This window comes from Epinephelus lanceolatus, chromosome 13 (genome assembly GCF_041903045.1).
Source record: "Epinephelus lanceolatus isolate andai-2023 chromosome 13, ASM4190304v1, whole genome shotgun sequence".
NCBI lineage: Eukaryota > Metazoa > Chordata > Actinopteri > Perciformes > Serranidae > Epinephelus > Epinephelus lanceolatus.
Genome location: NC_135746.1, coordinates 4,736,342 through 4,758,825, shown reverse-complemented (window position 1 = coordinate 4,758,825; position 22,484 = coordinate 4,736,342). Strand labels below are relative to the sequence as shown.

General features: G+C 40.1%; 1 protein-coding gene across 4 annotated transcripts in view; it reads left to right on the top strand.

The window, feature by feature from the left end:
- Positions 1 to 22,484, top strand: part of plcb1l (phospholipase C beta 1-like) — a 210,008-nt gene that overhangs the window by 168,640 nt on the left and 18,884 nt on the right. The window contains exons 23-34 of one of the 4 annotated variants that reach the window (XM_078173674.1): positions 618 to 722; positions 842 to 957; positions 5,778 to 5,916; positions 7,686 to 7,739; positions 8,434 to 8,653; positions 10,554 to 10,722; positions 13,272 to 13,348; positions 13,448 to 13,537; positions 13,645 to 13,702; positions 13,922 to 14,008; positions 15,839 to 15,863; positions 17,333 to 17,402. In XM_078173674.1, coding sequence (XP_078029800.1) covers positions 618 to 722; positions 842 to 957; positions 5,778 to 5,916; positions 7,686 to 7,739; positions 8,434 to 8,653; positions 10,554 to 10,722; positions 13,272 to 13,348; positions 13,448 to 13,537; positions 13,645 to 13,702; positions 13,922 to 14,008; positions 15,839 to 15,863; positions 17,333 to 17,358 — 1,166 coding nt within the window. In that variant the 3' untranslated portion in view covers positions 17,359 to 17,402. Of the gene's footprint in view, positions 1 to 617; positions 723 to 841; positions 958 to 5,777; positions 5,917 to 7,685; positions 7,740 to 8,433; positions 8,654 to 10,553; positions 10,723 to 13,271; positions 13,349 to 13,447; positions 13,538 to 13,644; positions 13,703 to 13,921; positions 14,009 to 15,838; positions 15,864 to 17,332; positions 17,403 to 22,484 lie in introns of those variants that run through there. The other 3 variants (XM_033648797.2, XM_033648795.2, XR_004502838.2) reach the window with 3 other exon arrangements.

Below are 22,484 nucleotides of genomic sequence, written 5' to 3'. Positions count from 1 at the left end.
TGTAGCCAATGCTGGAATAGCTATTTTACCTGGTGCACTGTTCGCCATTGCCGCTTGCTCTCCCCTTCTGCCAGCGGCACGGGAACGCGCATATGCAGTAGAACAGCCAATAGGAACGCATTGGTCTGAGCTGACTTTTGATTGGTTGATGCACATCGGCACGATACTGATTCTTTAGAGGCTGAACACAGAGCCATGGTGAGGTGCAGAAACCTATTGTTTGTCTCAGACCACTTGATTTACATTATGCTTAGAGGATATTATAACATTTTTACTCAATTATACCAAAACAATGTTGCCTACTGAAGCTTTAATTCAACATAACATGGCATGAGTAACTGATGTACAAATGTCGTTTGGTGGGTGAAGTAATCCTTTAATTTTACAGTTCTTAGACATGCTGAGAATACAGGAAATATGAAAAAGCAAACATAAAATACACCATCAGAGCCCATGAATACATAATAGAAAACAGGGCAGAGACAATACAAAAACATGTTATAAGCCGTGGGTCTTCACTGAAATGTGTTGAAATGTGTGGATGTTTTGCTGCACTATTCCTGATGTAAGATGAATCCTTTTTTCTTCACTGACTGACCCTCAATCTGACTCTGCAGGCTATCGCTACATCAGTCTAAGGAACGAGAAGAACCAGTCCCTGACTCTGCCTGCTCTGTTTGTGTATGTAGAAGTGAAGGACTATGTCCCAGACACATTTGCAGGTGAGTCAGAGTTATATACCAAACCAAAAGTAAAGTGTGTTTCATCCAGAAAACACTGCAGGTCCAGAGTCGTGATCAGTGTTACCAAATAGCTGCTCTGTTTCCCTGCTGCTCCTCAGACGTCATCGAAGCCTTGTCCAATCCCATCCGCTATGTCAACCTGATGGAGCAGAGAGCCAATCAGCTGGCTGCTCTCACTTTGGAGGAGGGAGGAGAGGAGGAGGGCGACAAAGAGGTGAGTGTGTGCGCTCTTCTCTCCATCCCATGTGTGTGTATGTGTGTGCTCAAAATTGTGTATGTGTGGAAAGCCTTGGTCCACTGATCAGTTGCTGATTGAGATTAGCGCTCCCTCAGCCAGCTGGCTACTTGCCATGTTGTCAGGAACTAACTGGTTTAGAAATTTAAAACAGATGGTAGGCAGGAAAAGAGGATGCAGACAGAGTGGAGTTCCCTTTCTGTGGCAAAACCATATTAAGATTCAATTTGTAAAGAAGCATCGTGAGGAGGATTTTAATATCACAGACTTTAAAACCTACAACCATCCACCAGCTCCACTGCTCTGCAGTGAAAGGATGGATTATGACCACAGCTTGTTTCCAGCACAGATCCCCACAGATATTAACAACAGACTTTTGTTTGGTCCATTTTTCCTTCCCATTGCTTCATGATAAACTGCACTGCAGCCACAGCTGTAGCAGGGTTGTTGCTGCATTTCATCAAGCATCTTCCAGCTTCCACCTGCAGGCTCTGATTCTAGGATTCCTCTGAGGGGAGGTCTGTTACGTGACTTCATGTAGTTTGATGCTTTGAGGTGTTAGATGCTTGAGGACAAGCTTAGATCCAGAATGTCAAAAATCAGCATGATCTTCTACAAATCTGTTTACAAAGAGTGGATGTGCTGTAGTTTGAGGTTGACAAACCAAATCATTTGAATATTCCATGAATGACAGCACAACAGAAATAAAAATAACAATTCCCAAGACCTGGGGCCTGTATCACGAAGCAGGATTAATGTCTTAGCGAGGTAACTTCAGGGTTAACCCTGGGTTTTCGGTCTCACGAAGCCGGTTCAGTTCTTATCGGGGTAGATCACCATGGTAACTTACTCTGAACGGCTATCCTGCTCCGGAGCAGGGTAAGTTCAGGGTTGAATCTGATCCTATAAAAAGCACCACCCACTGGCCAATCAGCTGTTCGGAAAAAAATGACTCCGCTGACAGAAATGCAGCCCAGTCATGACGGGAAGTTTAATTAGTTTGATTGATTTTGATTTGAAAGTTTATTTTGAACATTAAAAAAGAAAAGAAAGCAACAACAACAGACAATGAAAAGATTGTTCAAAAAGGAGTGGAAAGAAGTGGAACTTTCATCCCACCCCTTCATAAGAAAGAAACTGATCATTTGCGGACACTTAATAGCACCATTAATTAGTGCCAACATTTTGTTTTGTTGGAGGAAATGATCCCTGTTAAAGATAATGGGCCTAACTGACAGCTTTGCTGCTGGAAATGTGGAAAGTAGCCTATCATGTCTACACTTCATGGTGTTTGAGGGATTTTCATTTTTGTTTTTTAAAGAGGGAGACTAGGTATATTTTTGCGCAGCTGTTAATTTCTAACACAGCTCAATATCAGGATGATTTTATTCAGACTATCAACTTGGTGTTGGTATGATTTAGTTGTGTCGTCAGCTTTAAGCTTTATTGTAGCATATATAACGTTATGATAAAGAAGACCAATTTATCAGACGCAATGATGTTAGACGGTAATTGTAATACACGCAATTCATCTGCGCAGCATTGATTTCATGGGATTCAAGGGTGTGATCAGTGTCAGATGTACAGGTACAGGTACTGTAGCTACTTGAACCAGTGATGAGTCATTTAACCTACACATCATTTTATTTGCTCCCTTGTGTTGTCTTGATTTTTCCCTCTCTCCTCCTCTGTTTCTTCTTTCCTCACCCGTTTTTTTTTTTCCTTCTCTATTATGTGATTTCATTGATGTTTTGACAGGGGAATTTCTTTGATAAGCTTTTAGTGGCTTCTAACCTCTCCGGCACTTTTCTTTTTTTAATCTTGTAAATTTTATACTGTCTGTTTTTAACATTATGTGCAAAGAAACTAATCTAAACTAAAACTAAACATTATTCATCCCGTTATGCGTTGCCACGCATGTTTCCTCCTCCTGCAGCTGCCACGGTGTTGGCCTTTTCTGTAATGTTGCTTTTCTCCTCCTCATATTTTAGTAGAATTAATCTCTGATCCTCCTAGAAATACTTTTTTCCCCCTCACATACGGCGCTCTGTGAGGACGCTCTGTGAGGACGCTCTGTGAGGACGCTCTGTGAGGACGCTCAGTGACGCTGCGCTTCTCTCATGATTGTGATTGGTTCGCTGTGTGCGCGTTCATGGCTCTTGATAAAGCAACCCTGGGTTGAGTTACCGAGTTGATATCCAGCGTCGTAATACAGATTATCCTGATTGCCATTGTTAGGGTTAGTCAACCCAGGATAGGTCTGGGTAACCCAGGAAAGGTTGATCTCGCTTCGTGATACAGGCCCCAGGATGCACGCGCATGCGTGTCAGCTTGCTGTTGCAGTCTTGAAAATTGTTTCACTCTATTCAACTGATTGACAGTTAGTGGTGATAATGTGCTGAGCAATGTAGCAATGCGCCATCCCAGACAAGGAAGAAGAAGCACCAATAGCGGTAAGATGGATGTAAAAAAACTACACAAAATAATTTCTAAAAATTGTCTCGACATCTTTTATGAGGAAGAAAATGCATTCAACACATTTATTAGACTTCAGAATGCACGTCATGATAAACATTTTGATGATTGTAAGCATAACTTTGTTAACAAATAATTCTACCATGTACCTTTAAAGGGTACATTCAGTATTGTCCAGCCAGGACATTATGTTTCCATATTTATGTGTCTAACTGACAAATAGGAACAGCAATTTTTTAAACTGGTCCAGTATGAAGGAAAAGCGCTGTAGTCAACAGCTACAAAACAGGCTGCAGTAAAACCACTCGGGGCATGTTTGCATTCAGTAAAAGTGTTTGATTTTGCCACTGACAGGCTTGGATTGTTTTTCCAAGTGTCAACAACATTATGGAAAGAATCCCTACAGAGATAGACCTCTTTGTTAAAGTGTAAGATCCTTTGTTTTCAACCAGAAACAGCCCTGAAATTGCTTTCGCCAAACCCACCAGACTCCATTTACATAAACAGTAATTTAAGTGTGTATAGAAGCTGCATGTTTTCACATCTAACTGAGTGAATTGAGGGTTTATTCCAACCAAAGCAGAGTCGGTGACTGTTGGAACAGTGGAAAGATGAACCAAGACAGTTTTTGTGAGTTTTGATTTGTCTCTGTCCTCTTTAAATAAAGTGTGCTGCATGATGGTAAACTTACTGTTGATTCAAACGGGGTCTAGTGGGATTTAGGACAGCAATTTTGGGGCTGTTTCTGGATTTTAAAATATGATCTTACTTTTAATGGTACACTATATAGAATTGTCGGTGCCGGATTAATTCTCGTTTGGCATTTCGCCTCACTATACTTGAATTTTCTTAGCACTGTGTCTCTTGGATGCCTGCTGCTAAAGGTGTGGCTACCTTTTTATAAAGCCCCAACCTCACCTCAGTGCTTTGGGGGTACACACCCATCAACGTCCCAAACATACAACATAAGAAGAAAATACAGGCAGAGGGCAGGGTCTCTGCAGAAAAATACATCACCACACACAATCCTACATAGTTTGTCTTGAACTAAAAGGGTTTCTTTCTTATAATCAGAGTCAGTCAGTGGCAAAAACAAGCACTTTTACTGGACATAAATTGATGGTACAAACATGCCCCCAATGGTTCTATTGCGGCCTGTCTCGTAGTTGTAGGCAGTAGCCCTCTGCCATTCCTTTTTGTCACTTGGACACAGAAACATGGGAAAATAGGGTCAAATTTGTACTGCCTTACCCTTTAACTCTAACTCTGTCCAAGACACTAAGAATCTCTGGACTACTTCTCACATTAAAGGCACAAACTGACTAACTGCTGACTAGCTGAACTGATGTGATGTGATTCCCCATACACATGTAATAAGCCAACTATATGAACTCGAACTAGAGCTGGCAGTGACCTTTAACTTCAGTCAGGGCTGCAGTTTGAATGTAACGTAAATGCTAAGCAGCTCAGGAAGTTTTAACAAGTCGTGGCTGCTTGAGAGACTGTGACCTTCTGCCTTGTTCCAAGTGACATATCAGAGGACAGATTACACTGTGAATATCTCACACTAATGGCCCATCAGCATTCCAGCAAGAGCAGGAGAATGGTAACCTTGTGAGTGCCGCATTGAGGGTAAAGTCGCAGCAATCTTTGTTAATGGTGTTATTTTGAATGCACTTGATGGAGAATACAGGTAGCGACAGATTAATGTCGGCGCAGTGCAGCCGGGAGCAGACAAAGGGCTGATATGTGAGGAGAGATGTAAGAGGCAAGACAGGACACAGGGTTATCTAGGGTTATAACAAGAGGGGACTGGAAAGAAGGGCTGCTCCTGAGGGGGTTCTTTTATCTGATTTGCCAGCTGATATGATTACCCACGAGGACGGCCGACAGAGCGTTACTTCATGCTGTGGCCATGGTAACAGTCACCCAAAGTGGTAGAGCATGGGAAGACAGAGTACAGCGTGCAGAGATGAATGTAGAGAGAGTGGGGAAAGAAAGCAGAAGATCTGGCTGGTAACATTTCAGAGATAAGAGCATATAGAGAGAGATTCAGAGGATCCTCGGGGAAATTAAGATCTGCTGAGCCTCGGCACAGGAAGCAATGTTGAGACTGGGTTACCAAAGCTATGTCTACAAACTATCCTGCAGGACACAGGTATAACAAGAGACTTCTGAGAGCAGACAGCACCACTGCAGGACGTTTTTGTTCCTGTGTTATAATAGGTTTTTGAGGCTCTGTGACACGGAAGCTCAAATGTATTAGTTGGTGCTATATTCACAGATGTGTTGACTGAATGCTGAATCTTTCATGTGATCGACAGGTGGAGGCAGGAAGTGATGCCCCCTCAGAGTCTAAGGTGGACCAGAGGGTGACGTTGCCTGCAGAGAACGGACTGAGCCACACACCCATCATCGCCCCAAAACCCCCTTCACTGGTCGGCCACCAGCCCCAGTCTGCAGGTACTGTATAAATAGCCGGTCTGCAAATCCCCTCATCACAAGTTGAATGTCTGACAACTTTCTCCATCTTAATAACACCAAATCTGAGGTTATTCTCAGGTTGACAACCACTTAGGTCCACAGGCTTCCAACTTAAAGCCCTCTGCCAGATATCTTGGCGTAATATTCAACTTTAAACTAGATTTCCATGTTAGAGAGGTTGTCCAATCCTGTTTTTATCAGTTGCAGAATAGCACCAGAATCAAATTGTTTTTGTCAATCCCTAATCTGGAGATGGCTCTTCACATATTTTCTTCATATCATATCGACTATTGCAACTTTCTGTACACATGTCTCTACTGAAATTCTCTCCATTGCCCCGAATTTATACAAAATCGCCTCCTTACTCACTTTTAAGGTCCTGTATGGTTTAGCACCTCCTTATATGTCCGAGCTGCTCTCCTCTTATGGCAAACATCGTCATTGTTCCAAAGTAAAAAAAAAAAGGTGATGCGCATTTGCTGTTAGTGTCCCCAGACTTTGAAATGCCCTGCGTGAGGAGATCAGGCGTGTTGAATTGGTGCCCCAGCATAAATGATTCTTCAAAACACACTTGTACAAAGCTGCTTTCAATTCTTGATTTTGATGCTTTTATCTTTGTTTTTTGGGGTTTTCTTATCATACTTTACTTATTTACTATTAACTCTGTTTGTTTTAACTCTTTATATTGTGTTTACATTTGTGTAGTTTGACCTGTAATATTCGCTCTGCCACCTGATACTCTTTACTCCATATCTTTGATTGCTTTGCTGTGTTTTATATACAACACTTTCTAAACTGGTTTTTGAAAAGTTTTCAAGTTATTATTATTATTGTTTTTTAACTAAAATGTCTCCTGAAGTTCTTAGATGATGAAATAGAGTATTTTGTTTGCTTAAGTAAAATTCAAACCCTTAAATTTTGCACTTTTTCTCATGAAATGTTGCGATTAACTTCCTGTTGTTAATCATGATTATACATCCATAAATTATCTGCCAGTGTCCTATTGACAACAGTGTGAGGATTACATGTTGTAGATTGAAAAACACAACTGAAATAATTTAAATCAGCCTCTAAGATTATATGATGATAACAGAAAATATGTGCTTCCCTGTATCATATTTTGGGAGGGGTAAACATGGTTCAGTTCTTCATATAAATGTTAGTTGCCCCCCCTAGACCATGTTATTTATCCATGTGAAATTAATTTAATTAGAATTAGAATTTATTTCAGTCTGCAAATAGAAATAAGAACATCATGTATTAATCTACAAATTCATTTAAATAAAGTTGCAGCCTCTCACAGAAAATGGCAGATACTTATATTGTACAGTGCAAAACATTACAATAAAGTCATTTAACATAACTTCGACACTAATGCAGTCCGAAAAAGGTGAAGGCTGAAGCTACAGCTTATAACACCGACCCTTTAACAGCACATCATATTTAGCAATCAACAACGAAACAAGGCAAAACAGCAACAGACAAAATACAACACACACACACACACACACACACACACACACACACACACACAAAAACAAAACAACTAACAAAAGGCAGCTTACACACTTAAAGTTCCTGTGCCCTGTTCTGCTACGTCAGTAATACAGTCTGACAATCCATTTTCATATTTGATCAACATGTGAAAATACTTTCTCTGTTGTAAATACATAAATCAGAAGCATTTCAGAAACATTTATTTACATCTAACAGGCAACTCAGCATGTAAACTTGTGTTTTGTATCCAGGTTCATTGAAACCATCAGTGAAGACTGAAGACATCATTCAGAGTGTCCTCACTGGTAAGGGTCTCAAGAATATTGAGCAAATTGATTTTTGATTGATTTACTTTATGTGGTAGTGATTTATGACAGAATATTCCATTGCTGTTAAGTTTGTAAGACGAAGTAAATCTAACCCTGGTCATTATTTCAGTTGGGCTGCACAATATATTGCCTTTTTTAACTTTTGTGTTCAGGCTGATGTTTAATTTGTTCAATAAAAGAATGTCAGACATAATTTCCTTTATTTTTTTAATACGGCAAGCAATTTGTTGCATTGTATCCATGTACTGAAAGCAACAGAAAGGCAGAACTGAGTAGACTTTAATATCTGTTTATTTATTTATTGCAAGTAGTGTCATTATCGTGATATTCAACAACGGTATCATATGTTTTCCTAATATTGTGCAGCCCTAGTGTCAATAATTTGATAAGTTAGTGTCGTACAAATTAATTCAAATATTTATGTGTTGTATATACAGTTCTATAGAGATATAGTGTGAGAACTGTGTTGTTATTCATCACTCCACTGCAACTCCTAAAACTGCTGATAACCTCAGCAACCAAGCAGTTGTTAAGCAGCAACATCACGGGTGTTTATGTACTGCATTCCCAAAATATCAATATAAACTGATTTGCATTTGACAGTTAAAATAGGTTTTACAACATATCCAGTCCGTCACCTTTCCCTGTTGCTCCTTCATTCTGCCTTCAGAGTTAGAGGCTCAGACTCTGGAGGAGTTGAAGCAGCAGAAGGGTTTTGTTCGAGAGCAGAGGAAGCAGTACAAGGAGATGAAGGAGCTGGTCCGGAAACATCACCGCAAAACCAGCGAGCTGATCAAAGAGCACACGGCCCGTGTGTCCGAGCTACAGAGCCAGCACCAGCGGCGGCGCTCTGCCCTGCAGAAGAGCCACAAACGAGATGGTAAGAAAAGGTAGGTGGCCCTCCTCTTCTCCTCTTAAACTGTCCCACTGTTCATCTCTTCCCTTTGAAGTCTTTGCCTTTTGCTGTATCATCTGCACTGCAAGGCACCAAAACCACATCAACATTACTAAGAAACAAAGAGGCTTTTAGCTTTTGTTTTTCTACAACTGACTGGCAACATGTGGACCTTAGCAGTTAACATTTTAAACAAATAATGTACGAAGAGAGAAGGCTTTCTCTTTTCTCAGTCTCTGTCTTAGTTGAAAGTCATTTTGGGAATGATGTAAATTACTATCTGAGGCAATAATAGATGAGGCAGGTTCACAGAAAGTGTGAATGCCATGAAACTTAAAGGAACGGTGTGTAAGATTTAGGGGAGTTAATGGAATCTAACAGTGAAGATTTCAGATTGCAACCAGCTGAAACTTCTCCTGGTTAGAATTCCGTCATTGTTTATTGTTCAGAAGGTTTATGCCAGGAGCTGAATTATCCACAGAGGTCTCTTTCTCTCCAAAAAAAACGGACCAGGTGATTAAAACCGGTAAAAACACTGATAAAGGTAGTTTGACATTACAAATCAGTGTTTCTCTGATGTAGTACGGCTCCTCTGAGATGGGACACACGCCCAGGTCCTGCTATGTGTCCTCACCTTTTTTCTCTGATAACTTAAGATTCAGACGTTCAGGAGGTTTTACTGGGAGCTGAATCATCCGTAGAGATCTCCTCCTCTCCAAAACAAATGGACCAGGGGTCACATTTATAAACATTGCATACACACAAAACAAGGCCTGAAAGAGGCATACGCCACCTCCCATGCAAAAGTTGTGATATATAAAAACAGACTTGATGGGATGTGGGACTTTGACACACACCTTTTTTTTTTTCTTTTTTTTTTTACATACATTTTTCGTACGGGTCCTACGTACTGTTTTATAAATGAGTAGAAACACTATGTAGTAGTTGTTTCACGTTAACAAAATCTGGATTTTTTTCCGACACTGTTCATCACTGGGGCTGCTAACACGGAGGCTGACGCAAAAACATGATTAAACGTATCTAGAGCCAGTGTAGGGTTTGTCCTTTCTGGGCTATCGTAGAAACATAGCGATGCAACATGAACAGTTCTTATTTACAAGTGATTAAACACTAATGAAAACATACTTGTTATAGTGTTCCATTTCTGCCAATATATCCCCCTACATCCTGTACACTGGGCCTTTAAATTACAATGCATGGAAAAATAACTTCTTGACAACATATATTATACATACAGTGATGGCGTATGAATTTTCCTTTCTTTGTCTATTTCTTTATTTCCGTCTTCCATCTACAGAAACACACAAAACATAATTAGAATCCATTGCTGCACTTTGTGTTGCTCTAAAACAAACAGAGCAGAGCAGATGTCGCCCTCTTCAGAGAGAAGAGAAGGGCTGAGCTATGTGTAGAATAAGAATGAGCGGATACCTCAGAGCCTCAGGGACCCGTTCGGGGCCCTCAAGAGTCCATCAAACTCTAAAGCAGCAGTACTCAGCACACAGCAAAGATTACAGTCCTCTCAGTGTGGACCACAGAGGGCCACTACATGAGACAGATAACACATTTTAAGCAATTTACCTCAAGTTAGAAGATAAGACTTCCTCCTGATGTTTGAAGTAACGTCAGTGTTTATAGCACCAACTCCTGAAAAGTTTAATTTGATGGCCAGTGATGTCATAAGGCTTTCCATGTAAATATATGTGTTCCTGATGTTTTATTTAGATAGATTAGAAGATTTAAAGAATTCATTTTCAATGTCCAGTTATAGAATTAGTTAGGACCGCTCTGCTGAAAAAGGAGGAATCTTAACTTCTGTATGTTCTGATCATGTGTGTGGCTGTGTGTTTGTCTGCACGCGTGTGTGTCTTCAGTCGGTCCGAGCACTCTCTGTCGACCCTGGACCAGGACCTGGGTGATCTGGATCAGGAGTGCAGCCAGAGGCTTGCAGAGCTGAAGGAGCAGCAGCAGCAACAGCTCCTCACACTTCGCCAGGAGCAGTACTACAGCGAGAAGTACCAGAAACGAGAGCACATCAAGCAGGTACTCACAAACACACACTTCAGATACACACATACATATATAAACAGTAGATGTCCGGGCAGCTGGGTCGGCTAGTGGTTTAATAAACAGTAAGTGACAGGACTATAATATATCTGTTTCTGTTTTGACTTCACTTTTGAGAGACACCATATCTACACCTCTCCTGTCAACACCTGATTTCTAGTGTCCTCCTACCGGCACTACTGACAGTATGGAGTACGGGCAGATTCTTTTGAGATCTATTTGTATGCACATGCAACACTCCAGTTCACTTTAGAGCCATTCTCTTGTGACATTGCCTCATAATTACCAAATCTGTGAGAACAAACGTTAAGATTCATCTCATATCTACTCCAGACAAAACTATGCTGCTCCCCAGAGGTCCATAAAGTGTTTTATAATTATAGTTAGTATGTTCTGCTCATATATGGATTGAAGACTTGAAGCTCCATTCCACATGTCAGATGTCATGCCATGTATGTACATCTGTTATCACACTTGTAGCTAATGTCCTATAAGACTCTTCCGACCTATCACAATGCCGCATGTTCATATGAAATGTGACCAGTGTTTCAAATAATGAAGTAAACATATGTGAAAGTAATCCTTGTAAGCAAAATTCTCAGGCTTCAGACCGTTCTGAATGCTCTTTTTCCAGTGCTTATTTCTGCTTGGACCACAAGCCGAGGTCAGATTGTGGCAGGTTTCTTTATATGGTCATGTGCTCCAGACATGCAACTGCAACTGATTACATAACCTACACTGCTACATGTAGCTACTTGCTAACATCAGAGAAAAATATAATCTTGGTTGCTGATGTTGTTCATTTTTTACCCAATTTTGGATCATATTCCTGCATGTCCAAATGTGTTTAAAAGTTTTTATTGTTTATGTGTTGTTTTTTATATCGTAGAAGGTGCCGTAATACATATTACAGCTACATGTAGCTACATGCTAACGTCAGGGAAACATGTAGTCTTGGTTGCTGATGTTGTTAGTTGTGTTCGAAGAGCAGGACTTAGGAAAGGGTCAGACTGGCCAATCATTGTGTAGCATCAGCCAGCTCCAACAAGGGCCCAACAACAACACAGCTGTGCTCCATTGACTCTAATGCTCGTTTTCAGGCTGGTTTTGTGGATGTGGAGCTAAATGTTGTGTCTGGGGCATGTCATGTATTACTGATACTCGTAACCTGGAGAGGGTGGAAAAAGATATACGTTTCTTCCCTGTTCCAAAACCAAAATCAGACCCTGAAAAGTGTAGGGTTAGCTAGCTAGCTACTGAAGATATAGCCTACTGAATGTATACACACACTACAGGAACCAGTGAAGGGAAGCAGGGAAACTTTGCGGATAGTCAACCAGCTGGGTCCGTGTGCTGGCAGCGAAGCCAAACGCTGTTCATCTGCACACACTGCAATGCCACACAGCTGGTTCAGTATCAGCAAAGTTTCCCTTTATATTCATTGTCTTGTGTGGCGATCAGCAGTGATGTGGTGGTTCACTTGTACACTGTGATCTGTAGTTCGGCTTTAGCTTCTAACTATCTTTGTCTTTTTTAACCTGTTGTTGCTGCTGAGTCAGTTTGACATCCTGGATATATCCTTCAAACACACACTGTAGACCCCTCTGTCTGCTGCCCTCTGACAACACTCTTTCATTTCTCCAAAAATATGATGATAATATTTCTTCAGGGAGTGCAGTTAGTGACAGTGTGGATTTTGGATCATATTCTTGCTGGAACTGTCTAGTTGTGAAGATTTTAATTTTGAAATTTTAATCTTTGACTTTTCTCACTAGAAAATGCCACTATACTCTGTTGAAGTCATTTCACCGCTGCAATGACAATGCAGAGGCACCGAGTTGTAAATGCTGACCAGTCTGAGGAGACAGGGCTTTTTTGGGAGAAGTCTTCAAGAGACAGGCCTTAAATGTTGAATATGGGCCCTCCAGCACAGACTGTATGAAGAAAATGAAGTGTTTCTGAACATTAAAGCATGTAAACAAATACATATATCTGAACACAAGTATGAATAGGTCCCTTTCGAGTCTTATTGATTATATAAAAATACATAATGTTGAAGTATGTACAGTGGGATAGACAGGCACACATATGTCTCACAGATACAAGAGCTTTCAAAGACTTGTGTTGGACTGTCCTAAATCTCAGAAAGGCTAACACAGACTAATGACTGAACAAATGAATGAGTGAATGTTGCTGTCAACTTCAGGTGACCCCCCCCCCCCAGAATATTACAGCCATCATTCTGCTGCCTGTGCACATGTTCTGTTGTATGGTGTGGAAAAATGAATGTCTTCTGCTCCAGTGCTCCTGCACAGTGAGCACAGCTGAGGTGTCAGGAAGGGTTATTCAAGCAAAAGACAACAAGCGTAATGGAGATAGGGTTGTTTCCCTGATCTGAGCGTTGTTTAATTATGAGCTCAGCGAATGTAGCTTGAATTAAAGTGACTAAAATAATCACGAATCAAAAGCAGGTGTCTCACTCTCTTTACTTATGACTCTCTCTTTGTGACTCTCTGTCTCTGTAGCTGGTTGAGAAGCTGACCACGATCGCAGAGGAGTGCCAGAGTGCTCAGCTCAAAAAGCTCAGAGACATCTGTGAGAAGTAAGACTCTGTTCAACACACACATTCATACAAGCACAAACCACTCCTGTAATTTCAGAGATATATATTGTATCTTCCTCTCCGTCTCACCATCTGCAGAGAAAAGAAGGATCTGAAGAAGAAAATGGACAAGAAAAGACAAGAGAAGATCAATGAAGCCAAATCTAAAGACAAGAACATGACAGAGGAGTGAGTATCTCATTTTGGAACGTTAATTGTTATATTTGTACGACCACTAGATGTCAGTACACACCAAAGATTCAGGACTGGTTGACTTGATTAAATTCTCCCCACAGAGAGAAGCTGGAGATCAACAGATCGTTTGTCAACGAAGTGGTGCAGTACATTAAACGGGTAAGAGAGGATATGGTCTATAGCCCATAATAATCACCAAATGATATGCCATTAGTGTCATACTGTGGTTAAAGACATGTGATTTGACTCAAAACATCATTTAAATTTCACTCCTACAATACGCCTCTACCTGCAGTGCTAAATAATTGTGACATGGTGATATATTATTGATGATATGCAAACACCTTATAGTGTCTGTGTTTGTTTGTTTGTGTGTAGTTGGAAGACGCACAGAGTAAAAGGCAGGAGAGACTACTGGAGAAGCACAAGGACATCCGCCAGCAGATCGTGGACGAAAGGCCAAAGGTAAGACCTTCATCAAGACAACGTAAATGAAACTCAAATGTGGAATAACTCTGGATGTGGGATGTGTTTGTTGATTCTGTACACTCTGATATTTTTCATTAATTCCATCACATTGTCACCACAGCTTATTTTTTAAGTTGCTGGTCTGTTGCATGGCAGGATCCACAGTCAGGGAGTCCAGGGTGCACGGCTCGGCATGTCTTTGAATCCCCGCATGCACAAAAACAATGTAAAAAGACATTTTCCCAGTATTGACTGGTGCGGCTACAGATGTTGAAACAGCAATAAACATCTTAAATATTAATATTTTTTAATAAATATGTTAAGGCTTTTATTCAGTGGTGGAATGTAACTAAGTACATTTACTCAAGTACTCTACTTAAGTATAATTTTGAGATACTTAACTTGAATATATCCATTTTCTGCTACTTTATACTTCTACTCTGCTACATCTCTGAGGGAAATATTGTACTTTTTACTCCACTACATGTATTTGATCATTTTAGTTACTTTTCATATTCACATTATGAATACAAAATAACAAAGCTAATAAAACATGACATATACACAGCGATATAATAGCTATAATAGCAAATTATATAATATTATATATAATATATAATATAATAAAAACAATAAAACACAGTGTGCAATGTGTGTAGATATTACACATGATCATTGTTTGTTTAGTGTTCTTACAGCCCAGAGAAAGAAACTGTTCATTAGTCTACAATTATAATCCAAGAGTACGATATATATCAATCTGAAATGGACCTTTTTTACATTATGAGTACTTTTACTTTTGTCACTTATACTGTACTTATGTCAGTGTTCCCTTAAAGAGTCTTAAAAGGCATTGCATTCATTAATCTTAAAATAAGACCTTAATTGGTATTAAAACGTCTTAATTCAATCTTTCAAAAGTCTTAAAATACTCAGACATGGTAGGCAGGATTTTATGAATTGAATTTTTGACATTGCATCGTAAAATCTTTTATATGTATTTTTAAGTTTTGGTCATTTTAAAATTGGTCTTTTTTTAATTCTTAGTGGCATTTAAAAAGTCTAAAAAAGTCTTAAATCTAACTTGCTTTAAACTGTAGGAACTCTGTTGTACTTTTACTCAAGTAAAATTTCAATGCAGGACTTTTCCTGTTATAAAAGAGTATTTCTACTTTACTTAAATAGAATATCTGAGTACTTCTTCCACCACTGCCTTTTACTGGTTGGTTAGTCTATTAAAACTTAGACTTTACACAGCTTTAGGGTCAGTATTTTACTTTCTAGAACACTGAAGGACAACATGGATGTTTCATAAGCCGTGGTCAGAAACATAACTTCAGTTTAATGTGACTAAATGTCCTTGAACTGAACTTTATCTCTAACTGAGCACTTGCTGTCGATTTCCACCACTGGGGGGCAACCTGGCCCAGGTTTAGTGAGATATGTCTGCAAAACTGCAAGATGACCTCTAAATACAAAATCTTTGTCCTGATCTGAGCATATGTCACCCCTGGTTTGAAACCAATCCCTGCTGTGCTGTTCATGGTTGCATACAGTATACACAGAATGTGAAAGAGTTGTTTGGTTGTATATTAGTGAAAACTGCCTTGTAACATACAGTCGAGCTCCCTCACTGCGGCTGCATCAGTCCTTGGCTTTTGTTAGTAAAGCATTTCTACAGTCAGGATGCCTCTCTGCTTTATGCTGCACATACACAGATTTATTATGAGGTGGATGCTTGAGTGTGCCTACAGGAGTTTTAGCATGGCTGCTTTTTCCTATATGAGTTGCACAGATCCAACTTTGTCATTGTGACTGTCATTGTAGGACGACTGTGCAGCTGAAGAGCATGGTAAGACCATCATTGCATCCCAGTGTTCAGCATTAATATAGCATCAGTGTGGCAGTATTAATATGCAAGCTTTTATACACCTGGGCCTCAACAAGTGACTGCACATTGCATCTCTGTAACGGCTGAGACCTGCCGAGCATTACTACAGTGCAGATGACTGAATGAATATGTGCTCTTTTTTTTGGACAAATACAGCGGGGTTGTATTGTTGAGAATTCCGGTGTAATCTGCATAGCATGGAAGCATAAATATTTAATAGGGACAGCAGATTGGCCTGTGTGTAGTGAGATCACACCCCAGTCAGAGAGCTCGTATTTGCACATGGCGATGTCCTTGAGGAAGATCATAGAAACCAACCTCAAGGAAAGAACTTCACCACTCTGGGTTACCAAGGAGGTATATTAAATCAACCTTGACAGAATGTTTTATGAGAAGGAAACTGTAAATGTCTCAGGCTCTGCTAGCTCACAATGTTGCACAGGATCTCTGGATCCCATCACAAGGAACAGTTTGTAGTATTAATCAATTATACTAATTATAGGCGTGTAGCTTGTCACAATTAGAGATGAAACAGTTTGAAAATGTCACGTCACAATTATAGACTATTTCAAAATTGACAACTTACGCATTTTAATTGGATCCAAGTGTATCTTCTGTCAGAGTGTTTTGCAGTGTCTCGTATCGGATACTTCCATGAGTACATTCGCATGCAGTACACTGCACACACTGTGTTCTTATTTGCATAATGCACATATTTGACAGGGTAGTGTTGTCTCAGATCAAACACGTCTGTTGCACACTTAACAGACATGACAGTCACAAGATTTGACAGGTTTTCTTCTTCTACTTGCAAAGTGCAAGCGGGCGGAGTATAGAGCGAGTTTTTCTGTAGTCTGACGCAGAAGTTAGCTTCATCCTGGTTCCTTCATCAAAAAGCCTATGGTATGTTTTTTATTGGATTTTGGGTTATTGCAGAAAATAAACTATGTGACAAACTAACATTAAGGCTACTTTTATGTTTTGCTCAGCAACATAATCTTCTGAAATCAACCACTTTCATGATCATTAGCATAAAGACGCTGTCATGCAGTGGTCGGCGTGATGAAGTTCTGCAGTCGCATTTGGCCACTTGTTAGCAATCACCTTTTTAAGACCCATTGAAGCTTTAAAATGCACGAGTGGGGCATTTACTGATGTATTTTATGTTGTAGAACAAAACGTGGAAGTCTCTTAAGCTTGTGTTAAACACGAACCTTATTTCCTCTAACCAAAAATCCATTGACTTTAAGACGAGGGAACCCTGAGTGCTAAAATGCTAACTCATTTCCAGGTTTAGGACTCATTCCCTGGCTACTCTATGATCGCCAACATTTGACAAACAGTTGTCACTTGCTGAAATATATGCTGGCTATATCTGCTTGTTTGCTCACTTGTCTTCTTCTGTATTTTTTTATTTATTGTATCAAAAGGAATGTGTTCTCATGGCACCTTATGACATTCTGCGGCTGATACTGGCTCCGTCAACAGCTGATCTACCAGGTTAATGATAGCTTCAGCATTTTGTGAATATTTACAACTTGTCAAGCATCTGATGATCAATCTAATATTTAAATCTTCTGCAGTGAAGATGACAACGTGACATGCATTAACACCAAAGGTAACTAATGTTACACCCCAAGACCGTGTAGTTAAGACACAATACATGTAACATCAATGTCTGATGATAAAATGTGCTACTGTTAGCTAGCTCACAAGCTTGCATTGGCATTTGCATTATTGTTTGCACTAACAAATGATTACAGAGTTAACGCAATAAACCAACTGATGGCTTCTTTCTGACAACAGTACTATGGTAGTGAAAAATACACATGTATTTTAGTGCAATGCTTCAGTATTCACCACAGTAATCGGCCGGTAATTCCACAAGTTTATCATTTGTTGCGCTGCGTTCAAATTGGGTCGTGTTTACTATGTTCATGAGAGGGATGAACGCCCCCCTGTTGTGATATTCACAGCCTCGTAAAGGGAAATTTTCTAAAAGCTCCACGTTCTCGACTGCATGTACACGACTTATCATGTCACAGGAGCTCACAAGTTCTGGTTGAAAGCACCATTTGTGATCCCGCCCCTTCCACTACGTGGGGAACATGGCGATCATTTAGGGTGAGAAGTGTCCAACGTTCCTCAGCTACATTTTTGACCATTGTGAGTGAACCAACCACGTGCTGAGAGTGCACAGCATTTTACCATACTTCACAGTGTGAACGCACTCATGCACTGAGAATACTGAAAAGTGTGAGTACTGAAGTGTGCGATTTGAGACATAGCATGTGTGAATGCAGTAGCTGACAGGAAGTAAACTGGGACCATCAACGATCTATTGTGACGATGAAATGATCAATCAGTATTTTCACAGTGTTGTTAAAATGTGCTAAAAATGTCCACAAATACTGTTTAGCTGTAAAATGGCCGCCATGTTGGAATAGTACACTGAAGTACCAAGCACATTGGCTGGACCAACTTCCTCCTTTGAAAGCTAAACATTACACTAAAACATGTTTCTGTTTCAGTGAGATCAGCACTGCCTACTTTGACAATTTGACAGCAGCTCACGAGCAGTCACTGACATGATTAACGTCACAGACTCTTCAGCTCTGATTGGCCATTAGAAACGCTGCGAGGCAGTAGAGTATTACTCATATCATATTATTATTTCTTTTACAGGTAATCTGTCTCATTTAGTGCTGTGTACGGCAGTGACAGTCTCAGCAAATAACAGAAGAGCTTTACCATTAGAGACAGCCTGTCTTTGAAATGTTCAAGTGTCTGTGTCACTGTAGATGAGGACAAGGAACCAGTAGCATCTCTGGGTTTGCCTGCTGCACGCCCACTCTGTAAACAAGGGAACAGAAAAACAAACCCACGGTGCATGCTGCGCCTGCGACTGGGAGACTGTTGTTAACTCGGTTTGATGCTGGACAGTATTTATCCTGAGTTTACCCTGAGAAGTATCAATCACATGAGGTTTCAATGACAATTTCATTATGAAACCTGGAATTTAACTGCAGTTTATCGTGACACCTGTGACTGTTTCATCCCTAGACATGATTACAATGCCAATATAAAATCACTAACGACTGTACTAACAGTCATTTTCTCTTGTAACAGTTTCCTCTTCTTGATCCCTCTCAAAGATTTTGACAAAATTTTATTCTAATGCAGTGGAAATTATATTTCTGCACACTGCCAGTGTAATCAAGATTACCTCTGCTTGCCAAGCAGACACTCTGATGTGATCCTCCTGTCATGTTGCTCCTCCTGTTGTCAATTGAAGAGCGTAATGAACATTCACCATAAATGAGGTGGTGTTTGTTTTTTCCAAAGACAGACATAAATCAGAAGTGTTCTGCTGGAGACAGCCCCATAACCACCCACTCTCAGAGTGACAGCTCCTTGTTCCTTTGAAGCCACTTCGAGTTGAGTGTGGGAGGTGCAGTATAGACATCCAACACCTCACATGCAGTAGGTCCTCCACATTTTTCCACAAAACAGCAGAGAGAGTGTGGTGTGTTAAAAACAGGAGATGATGATTGTATTTTCCTTGGTAACTGTCTTCTTATTGTGTAAATCACTCCGGTTATTGAGCTGCGTTCCTTTTATTATGGTCCTGTGGGGACCTTCATCCACTTTTCACTTCTGCTGGAGCATTTTTGTCAATAACACCAGAATCACAATGATTACAAAGTCGTATGAGCTCTGTGAAAGAGGATGATCAGGGTCCAATCAGCATGGAGTTAAGCAGCTTCCTCAGACGAGAGAAAGAGACGCTGCTGTTTTCTTTTGCTGATCACTTCAGTGCTCCAATCACATTTCATTCTGTTAGCAACCGTCGTTTCCCTCAAAATTGTAACTGATTATCCATCACCCAGCCCGCTGTCGCAATCACTTCTCTTAATCGACATCCGGACACTGGCAAATTTAATTCGCCTGAAGAAGGCTATTACGTAGCAATCAGCCATCTCTGCAATTTGTGCTCTCGTGCAACGACACTCATCTATATGCAAAATATGCAAGACATGTCACGACTCTGGAGACAGCGAGCAGAGAATGCCCAGGGTTATATTTGCTAAAAAAATCAGGATGCTACTCACAGTGCTGGAACAGCAACCACAGGAAACATACATGTCTGTGTGGGAGCATTGCCTTAAATGGTATTAATGTGAAACCCTGTGACAAAACAATGTAAAGCAATGTGATGTTGTTCATGCTGTCTTCACGTACCTTTATAAAGATAACACAACACATGTTATACTTTATTGTCCTCTAGGGGAAGTATTTATTGGGCACTAGTTCTACATATAACAGCAGGCAATTTAAAACAGTATGTCGTCAACAAGACAGTACAATGGTCCACTAAGACATGGTAATAAAACACAACACTAACACACGTAAACAGAGAAGACTGATAAAACATTGCACATACCATGTGAGATAAAATGTATAAGTATATAGACACTGTAAAAATACAAAACCAAATACAGTAGAAACCTTTTACACTGATCCTGTCTGTTCGGTTCAAGTTGATAAGTATAAACAGATGATTATTACAAATTAGTTTTTTTTCATTTATCTTTATTTCTCATGCAGATTACCGTCTGACACCACAGTGTCGGTTTCTAGTGTGACATATAACATAAGCATTGGGCAGCGCTTTCCAAACAGTAAAAATGGGATAACATGGCATTAACAGTCATTTACCGTCCAGCTGATCTCATCCTCTGCTTGGAGGGTTAGGAGCTCCCGGACTTTATTGTCTCCCCAGTGTGCAGACATTTTCGGCTGCTGTTCTTCTTCTTCGAGTTAGCTGCTAACTGCTTATAGCTGGTTTTTAAATGTCCTGGGATGTGTCACACACATAACATGTCATCAAACTGTCTCACTAGCCCCGTCCATGGTTCTCTCCTGCCAGTTGTCACTTTTACGCAGATGTCGATTTAGGGCTGTTACTACCTCTGCTGCCAGCTTACGTTGGAGACAACTCTGTCCCCCCGTTCCGTCATCATACCTTTCAGAAAGATAAGATTACTATCTCAAAGTTGACAGATTTACCCCAAAATATTTATTCAAGCAGCACTTAGCTGTCATGCTGTGCGCAACTGGAACAAATTGCCAGCAGATCTTTGTTGTGCTCCTAATATAGCAGTTTTTAAAGACATTGCTCATTTCATGTGATTGAGCTCTGAAACTTGCACTTTATTTCTACTCAAATTTAATTGTTGATCTAGACCTTATTTCTGTTATGTTCTTAATCCTTTTATTTATGTTCTATATATACCTGCCTTTAAATTATATTTATATTTATATATGGAAGCTCCTTTTGCTTTTATCTGTGTAAATCACACTGAATTGCCCTGCAAACTATGCTACAGAAATAAATTTGCTATTTCTGTTGCCACTTACAATGTGTATCTAACTCAGCTGCTACCAACATTATTAAGTTCATCAAGACCTTAACTGATATTACTTAATCGTCAATACAACGTGACTCTCGTAACCTGTCCCTGTCAGTTCAGTCAATAAAGCTTCAGGGACTCAGCTAGTAGGAGCCCAGTTCTTCACATACATGCTGTGGACAGCACCATGCCTTCCCCCTGCAGCACTTACATGTTGCTCACATACAGCCCAGTTTAAGTCTGTTTTCCAGCCAGCATTTGGGAATGTCCTTGAGCCAAACACTGAACCCAAAAGCTACTCCCAAAGAGCAGGTCATTGGCCTTGCATGGCAGCTCTGATACCATCTGTGTGTGAGTGTGTGATGAATATGAGCCATTGTAAAGCACTTGGCTCTCATAATTAATGCTCCTTGTGAATGCAGCCCATTCACCATGGATAAAACTCCCCAAAATTACATGTGAGGCAAAGGGTTGTTCAGCTCACAGGAAAAGCCGTTATTAGTCATTGAGTCTTTGGATGAATGTAAACAACAACAGACGGACACTTAAACATGGAGAACATTCAGACTGAAAAACAGGAAGCAGAGAGCTACGTTGGGTCTAATGGATGAGGGCATGTATAACCAGGACAGGGCTAATATAAAAATACTTCTGTTGTGTGTCCCTACGTTTGGTGTGTGTGTGTGTGTTGGTCTTCATGAATCAGACAGAGGAGGATACAACATACTTTCTCTCTCACACAGTTCTGACCCAGTTTCTCCACTGGGCTCAGAGCAGCCACTAATGGACATCTATAACTATCCTGGTGGAGACACTGAGAGCTGAGCAGCCCACTACAGAGGTAGCTGTGTGTGTGTATGTGTGTGTGTGTGTACACACATACATGTGATGCACCAACCTGAAAACTAGCTACAGCATCTCTGCTGTGTACAATAGTGTGATGCATTCACTCGAGAGGAAAAAATTCTGCTTTGTTTTTCCTGAAATAAAAAGATTATTTTAGAAGTAGGATTATAGTTTTCATGAAAATAATCTGATAGTTTCTCGGAATTTATGAGATTATAATCTCGTTAATTCAGAAAAATAAGAATTTGTGAGGGAAAAAATGATAAAACGAAGCAGATTTTTTAAATGAAAACTGTTTTTTTTTCATGAGAACTTTTCTCAG